This window comes from Palaemon carinicauda, chromosome 17, assembly GCF_036898095.1.
Source record: "Palaemon carinicauda isolate YSFRI2023 chromosome 17, ASM3689809v2, whole genome shotgun sequence".
Taxonomy (NCBI): Eukaryota; Metazoa; Arthropoda; class Malacostraca; order Decapoda; family Palaemonidae; genus Palaemon; species Palaemon carinicauda.
This window is the reverse complement of record NC_090741.1, coordinates 46,699,624-46,708,578: the sequence shown is the minus strand read 5'-3', so window position 1 is coordinate 46,708,578 and position 8,955 is coordinate 46,699,624. Positions and strand designations below refer to the sequence as shown.

Genomic DNA, 8,955 nt, shown 5'->3' with positions numbered 1-8,955 from the left:
TCCTCACTGAGTTATTTTTCCCTGTTGGAGTCCTTAGGCTTATAGCATCCTGCTTTTTCAAATAGGGTTGTAGCTAAGCTAGTAATAATAATAATAATAATAATAATAATAATGATGATGATGATAATGATAATAATAATAATAATAATGATGATGATGATAATTAATGATAATAATAATAATTAATAGTAATGATAATAATAATAATAATAATGTAGACTTTGTTGAATGTCCAAGCTTACTCAGACTATGTACTACCCTCCTGCAAGAGGAGATTCTACAGCATGGAGCCTTAGGAACTGGTGTTATGAAACTAAAGGTTTTTCTCCGGTGGAATTCTGAAACGTCCTTGAAGACCTAGGTGTCTTCAATAGCATTTTCATGAATTTCTCTACCAAATATATTCAAAAGAATTTCAATATTGAGCCTTAGGAACTGGTGTTATGGAACTTCGGGTTTTTCTCCGGTGGAATTCTGAAACGTCCTTGAAGACCTAGGTGTCTTCAATAGTATTTTCATGAATTTCTCTACAAAATATATTCAAAAGATTTTCAAATATGTTGCTTTTAGATACTTTTGAATTTCTCCTAATTTTTGTTTGTATGAACGCGCTGCCATTGGATAAGGATAAGGATAAGGATTTTTTTTAGTATATATATCCTGAGGATAGCCGCTAAAGTTGAATAAGGAGGGAAGCTTGGTCTTTTCCTTTGAGACTGTTGCCCTGAATACAAGAGAAGATACAGAAAATTTAGGAAAGTGTTACTTTGAAATGAGTGAAGCAGCAGGTAATTTAAAATTAAATTAGATTTGCCTAATCGAAGAGGATAAATATATATATATATATATATATTTATATATATATATATATATATATATATATATATATATATATGTGTGTGTGTGTGTGTGTGTATGTATATAATTTATATATATGTGTATGTGTATATGTATGATATATATATATATATATATATCTATATATATATATATATATATATATATGTATGTATGTATATAATGTATATATATATATATATATATATATATATATAGGATATAGTGAGGATTGTTAAAAGGTTAATTCGTGTATGCGTGTATATATATATATATATATATATATATATATATATATATATACATATACATATACATATACAGATACATATACATACATACATATACACACGAATTAACCATTTTACAATCCCCAACATATCCTTTGAAGCACGGGCTCACCCACATGTATTACTTTTGCACACCTACTCCAATTAAGATTTGAACTCTGCATGGAAGGACCACTCTACCCCTCCTCAACTCCTTTACCGAACTCTGCCCTTCCACAAACAAGGGAAAGGTCAAAGGTCGCTGCTGCGTGACCTTGGGCATCGCCTGGTCTGTAAAGGAGGTCCGTCTCTGGCGTTTGTCCCTCCTGTTTCGTCCTTAGGAGCATAGGCGGTGTTAATTGTTGATAATAAGGATAATAATTATCATTATTATTGTTTTATTATCCATAGCGGGATGGATATGTTGGTTGCTGATTTTAGGATGAATCCTCTATACAGAATAATTCCCAACACTTGTTCATCGGCACTATTTCAACCATATTAGTACACTTATTATTGTTATTAATATTATTATTATTATTATTATTATTATTATTAATATTATTATTATTATTATTATTACTTGCTAAGCTACAACCCTAGTTGGAAAAGCAGGATGCTATAAGCCCAGGGGCTCCAACAGGGAAAATATAATCTATTATTATTATTATTATTATTATTATTATTATTATTATTATTGTTATTGTTAAATGCAAACGAGAGAAATAGAGATGGATTTTAGGGGAACTCCTTGGATGGTTGGGTACACACATACTGTAGACCAGTGGTTCCCAACCTGGGGGAAATTTCCCCCTGGGGGAAAATTTGAATCTTCCAGGGGGAAAATAATTACACTACCTACTAACTAAAACAAGCGGAAAATGTACACATAGTATGTGCAGCAATTTGTTGTTAGCCATTCAATTGTGATTTGATCATATCATATTTCTCACTGACATGATATTCAAGGGGAGAATTGGAATATCATGCCCATTTCTGAGGCAGGCGAGTGGGCATGAGGGCTGGGCGGGGCATGAAGGGGGAAATCTGGATGGTTGAACTGGGTGTAGGGGGGAAATGACAGAAAAAAAAGTTGGGAACCACTGCTGTAGACAGATTGCCCGGAGCTTGGCTTTAGGCGGGGACATTTAGTCCAGAGTCTTGTTATTAGTATTATTACTTAATGAGCTATAACCCTAGATGGAAAAGCAGGATGCTATAAGCCCAAGGGCTTCAACAGGGAGAATAGACCAATGAGTAAAGGAAATATATAACGAGAGGTAATTGACAATTAGAATAAAATATATTAAGAATTGTAACAATATTGAAACAAATCTTTCATACATAATGTATAAATGCTTGAAAAAAAAGAGAAAGATAAATTCGATAGAATAATGTTCCCGAGTGTACCCTCAAGCAAGAGAACTCTACCCAAAACAGTGGAAGACCATAATAAAGAGGCTATGGTACTACCCAACGCTAGAGAACAATGGTTGGATATTGGAGTGCCCTTCTCCTGGAAGAGCTGCTTACCATAGCTAAAGAGTCTCTTCTACTCTTACCAAGAGGAAAGTAGCCACTGAAGAATTACTGTGCAGTAGTTAACCCCTTGAGCAAAGAAGAATTGCTTGGTAATCTCAGTGATGTCAGGTGTATGAGGACAGAGTAGAATATGTAAAGAATCGGCCAGACTACTCGATGTATGTGTAGACATGGGGATAATGAGCCGTAACCAGAAATTCCAATGTAGTACTGTCTGGCCAGTCAAAGGACCCAATAACTCTCTAGCGGTAGTTTCACATCGGGTGGCTGGTGCCCAGGCCAACTTACTACTTACTACCTACTATAGACCATTTCTTTTAGCGAGTCATATTTGCACCGACTCGCAGCGATGCCCTTTTAGCTCGGAAAAGTTTCCTGATCGCTGATTGGTTAGAATTATCTTGTCCAACCAATCAGCGTTCAGGAAACTTTTCCGAGCTAAAAGGGCACCTTTTAGCTCGGAAAAGTTTCCTGATCGCTGATTGGTTAGAATTAGCTCGTCCAACCAATCAGCGATCAGGAAACTTTTCCGAGCTAAAAGGGCACCTTTTAGCTCGGAAAAGTTTCCTGATCGCTGATTGGTTAGAATTAGCTCGTCCAACCAATCAGCGATCAGGAAACTTTTCCGAGCTAAAAGGGCACCGCTGCGAGTCGGTGCAAATCTGCCTCGCTAAAAGAAATGGACTATAGCCTCCAATGGTTAGGGAAAAACGAATACGTGGACTATTATATTCCCTTAGTGGTCCCTTTTATAGGGTGTGCATGGGTAGGAAAAGCCTGTATTTTTCTACGATTGTTCGGATGTATATTCGTGTGAAAGCATTTTCCTTTAGCAAACGCATAGTCCTTTTTATTATTATTATTATTATTATTATTATTATTATTTTCATTGTTATTATTATTATTGTTATTATTATTATTATATTATTATTATTATCATTATTATTATTATTATTATTATTATTATTCATTATTATTGTTATTATTATTATTATTATTATTTTTATTATTATTATTATTATGTTATCCTTATTAATACTATTATTATTATTATTATTATTATCATTATTATTATTATTATTATTATTATTATTATTTCATTAGTTTTAGCCACGTTCAAATGATCAATTATTCTATTAAAAATATGATTGATAAATTGACATTTTATTTTTTTAGTTATTCATGTACTTTCTTAAAGTATGTGTGGATTTATATTGGTTTATTCGTATTTTTTTCTTTAAACTCGCTTTAATCGTATATTTAATTTTTTAAATATATATATATATATATATATATATATATATATATATATTTTTTTTTTTTTTTTGAGAATCAATTAAATGATTATAATAATGATAATGAAATTCTTTACAAATATGTTTTCCCTGTTGGAGCCCCTGGGCTTATAGCATCCTACTTTTCCAACTTGGGTTGTAAGTAATAATAATAATAATAATAATAATTATAATAATGATAATTAAATTCTTTACAAATATATTTTCCCTGTTGGTGCCCCTGGGCTTATAGCATCCTGCTTTTCTAACTAGGGTTGTAGCTTAGCGAGTAATAATAAGAATAGTAATAATAATAATGATAATAATAATAATAATGATAGTTATATAAATTCAGTCCAATTTCCTTTCAATGTTGATCTGAAATAGAAAAAAAAATAAGGGAAAAATTATGACAAAGATCAATGATATTTGAATAATGATAATAATAATAATAATAATAATAATAATAATAATAATAATAATGATAATAATAATAATAAATTTAGATTCACTCCAGCTTCCCTTCAAGGTTAATCCGAAATAAAAAAAAAAATAAGGGAAAAATTATGACAAAGATCAATGATAGTTGAAAAGAATAAAAATAAAGGTCATCATCAGATTTTTGGGAATTTCTTTGTAAAGGTTAACAAAAGTCAAACTTCTTTTTTTTTTTTTTTTTTTTTTTTAAAGACGAAGGAAATTTAAACAAAAGAAGATCTGGGGAAACCATCTTTAGATGTCCTAGTCCAGGACGTATTGGAATTCATAAAATTGAGAGTCCTTTTGTATGAAATATTGTCCTTTTTATATTATTTTTTCAATAGTTGTATTATTTTCGGGATGTTTATTACTGTATGGAATTTTTTTTTTATAATAGAAAGATGTTTCTGCATATGCAAATTTAGTAGATTGTTTTTTCCGGTGGGAAAATTACAGTTAGATATTATTGCATAAAACATTGTTCTTTGATAATTTGAACGATTTATTTATTTATTTATTTTTTTTTTTTTTGAGCGGGGGGTGACCTTTTAAAAATATTCATAAAATGTAAGTGCGTTTCACTATTAAGTCGCATGACTCTTATTTTGATAGAAGGGTATTTTTGTAAAAAAAAAAAAAAGAAAAAAAAACACTACGTAAAGGCAATCAATTCTTACTTCTTTCCTCTCTCTTTGACCAATATTTATCATTGTTTCCTCCTACAACAGTCAATAAATTACTTATAAAACTTGGTAAAAGAAAAAAAAATAACACAGACTAAGCTACGAAGACTTCTTGTGGCACTGCAAAGACTTAAATGTATTTTCCTTTTCAAGATCTTTCTCTCAATGCAAAGACTTACCAGTTTACTAGACTTATTGATGGATTTATATAACGCTCCCCTAATCAGAGACCTCCGTAAGACTTAAGGTTTCGGATTCATTTGGACTTTTGAGACTTCTGAGACTTTTGAGACTTCTGAGACTTTTTGCTCATATTTGAGACTTTCGAGACTTCTGAGACTTTGTGCTCCTTTTTGAGACTTTTGAGACTTTTGAGACTTTTTGCTCATCTTTGAGACTTTTGAGGCTTCTGAGACTTTTGAGACTTCTGAAACTTTTTGCTCATCTTTGAGACTTTTGAGACTTCTGAGACCTTTTTGCTCATCTCAGAGGCACCGTCACAGTTGACTGCAAGAGCCTGTTTTTCCCGCGAGACTTTGACCTTGGAAAGCGTTTGGAAGGTTATCTAAACGCAGTATAGGACAGAGAGAGAGAGAGAGAGAGAGACAGAGAGAGAGAGAGAGAGAGAGAGAGAGAGAGAGAGAGAGAGAGAGAGAGAGAGATGGTGGGGGGGGGTTTAACTGTTTGCTTATGTACTTACTGTATATTACGTTAGGGATTATTATGATGTATGCATGTATACACAAATATGTACGCGCGTGTACTGTATATATATATATATATATATATATATATATATATATGTATATATATGTATATGTATATATATATATGTATGTATATGTGTATAGATATGTATTTAAGTATATATTTGTATGTTTATATACATGTTTGTATATATATAAGTATATAAATACAGTATATACATATACATGTATATATTATATATGTATATATAAGTATATAATATAATATATATATATATATATATATATATACACATGCATACATACATTAATTATAGTATTTGGCCACTCATCCTTGCCCTGAGCCTTCGACATGTTTATTGAATTTCATTGTTTATATCGTAATATATTGTATTTTTCTTCACCCAATACTATGTTTTGAATAATAATAATAATAATAATAATAATAATAATAATAATAATAATAATAATAATACAGTAATGGAGACATTGACAAGGTTGAACAATACGTCTCCTAACAGTTCATGTTCATTACTTAGATAAGAAGTTCATTGGTGTTAAGTCAAGTGTAACATAATTATAGTTTTTTTCTTCTTATTTTCATACTTTAGATCAAGTTTTTATTTAAATATATAAAGATTAATAGGTCTGGTTTATGCTGACGTGATTTTTTTCCCATGTCCACTGATCAGAAATGATTAAGTACATGCAAATTATTTACTTTAGTTTATAATTTAATATGTAATATTCATATATATATATATATATATATATATATAGAGAGAGAGAGAGAGAGAGAGAGAGAGAGAGAGTCTCATAATATAATGAATTAATTTGAGTAATATTTACCATTTGCAAATACAGTAAACATATTATTATTATTATTATTTATTATTATTAATATTATTATTATCATTATTATTTATTATTATTAATATTATTATTATCATTACTTCCTAAGCTATTTCCATAGTTGAAAAAGCAGGATGCTTTAAGCCCAAGGGCTCCAGCAGGGAAAATAGCCCAGTGAGGAGAGGAAACAAGGAAAAGTAGAATATTCTAAGACCAGTAACATTGAAATAATTTTTTTCTATATAAACTATGAAAACTTTAACAAGACAAGAGGGAAAAAAATAAGATAGTATGGCACCCTCTAGCAAGAAAACTCTAACCCAAGACAGTGGAAGACCATGGTACAGAGGCTATGGCACTACCCAAGACTAGAGAACAATGGTTTGATTTTGGAGTGCCCTTCTCCTAGAAGAGCTGCTTACCATAGCTAAAGAGTCTCTTCTACCCTTGCCAAGAGGAAAGTAGCCAGTGAATAATTACAATGGAGTAGTTAAGCCCTTGGGTGAAGAAGAATTGTTTGGTAATCTCAGTGTGGTCAAGTCTATGAGGACAGAGGAGAATCAGTAAAGAATAGGCCAGACTATTCATTGTATGTGTAGATAAAGGGAAAATGAACAGTAAGCAGAGAGAAGAATCCAATGTAGTACTGTCTGGCCAGTCAAAGGAATCCATAACTCTCTAGCGGTAGTATCTCAACGGGTGGCTGATTCCCTGGCCAACCTACTACCTAAAGGAAACAAGAATGTATGAACATTTTGCAGAAAATTTTTTTGAATTTGGAGACACTGGTACAGGACACGGGCTCTTGCGTTGGCAGCTCGTAATATAAGTGGAGAGGCTGTCATTTAAATATATATATATATATATATATATATATATATATAGATTACAAATGTCGATGCCCAACTAATCACTTGCGTGAAAATATTTTCTCAAAAAGGAAGAGCGTATGTTTTTATGATGGAAATTTTTTTTTTTCTAAATAGTATATTTCCAAATAATAACCGGGATTGAACTTGCAAATAACCTCATAATGATTCAACCACAGATCACATAAAACATGTCTCCAAAAAAGTTCAAAATTTGAAAAGTTCAAAATTTGAAAAGTTCAAAATTTGAAAATCTTCTCATTTTTAGACAGGTTTAAGCCTTTGGTTTGCTAATGGTTTTGTGGTGGGAATTTTTCATCAGTAAATAAAAAAAAACTATTGCAGTATTGTTCCAAATTTTAGTCCATGACGAACCCATCTCCAAAAATTTGATCAGACTAAAGTCTCCCAACATCACCAATCCGCAGTGGCCAGCGTGGTGATGAAACTGGCAAAACCCAAAATATGACCAAGGACATGTCTGAGGCTTTTGTCCTGAAGTGGGCTAGAAACGGCTGCATTTGTTGTTGTTGTTGTTTTATATATATATATATATATATATACATACATATATATATATATATATATATAGATAGATAGATATATATATATATATATATATATAGATGTCGTGTACGAACCTACATCCAATGTAAGGTTGAAAAACTTGGTATTTTGATCTTCTTCAGTCAAGTAGGACTCCACGCCCTCGATAAGGTTAGGTTAACAGTTCCTTCACCCTTCCTGGGGTATGTAGGATTCAACGCATTAGGATAATTTGGTTTAGGGATATCCTTCCATTCGTCCTTGTTTGGTATAGCAGTGGTTTGTTTAATGGTTTAAAGTTCGCTCATGAATGGCAGAAGCATGGGAGACTGATCATTTATATAGTCTTACGTCTTCAGTCCCCTCTCCATGAAGCTAGGACCTGGGAGTGTCAGACAATGGCTGCTGATGGCTAACCGGGTGGACTTATACTTTACTTTAAGGGTTGCTTTTCTGGTCCTATGCGGCAGGGTAACCCTCCTTTAAGGGTTGCTTTTCTGGTCCTATGCGGCAGGGTAACCCTACTTTAAGGGCTGCTTTTCTGGTCCTATGCGGCAGGGTAACCCTACTCTCTACTCTCTACAGGACCTCCACAGTCATTTTATCGTGTTCGTTCCAAAGGATTCGACATTTCGCACCGGATATTGCTCGTTTATGTAGGACATATCTGTTTTGATGTTACTGATTTTAGAATGATTTATTGTTAATTTATTCTCATCATTTATTTATTTCCTTATTTCGTTTCCTCACTGGGCTATTTTTCCCTATTGGAGCCCTTTGGCTTATAGCATCCTGCTTTTCTAACTAGGGTTGTAGCTTGGCTAGTAATAATAATAATAATAATAATAATAATAATAATAATGATAATTATTGTCAAACCGCCACAGTCTAAGCAT

The 8,955-nt window shown here is 31.9% G+C and overlaps 1 protein-coding gene across 1 annotated transcript in view; it reads right to left on the bottom strand.

The window, feature by feature from the left end:
• Positions 1-4,273: 4,273 nt before the first annotated feature.
• LOC137656339 (cilia- and flagella-associated protein 161-like) overlaps positions 4,274-8,955 on the bottom strand; it is a 36,621-nt gene continuing 31,939 nt past the window's right edge. Inside the window, exon 7 of the mRNA XM_068390511.1 lies at positions 4,274-4,300. Coding sequence (XP_068246612.1) covers positions 4,274-4,300 — 27 coding nt within the window. The remainder of the gene's footprint in view (positions 4,301-8,955) is intronic.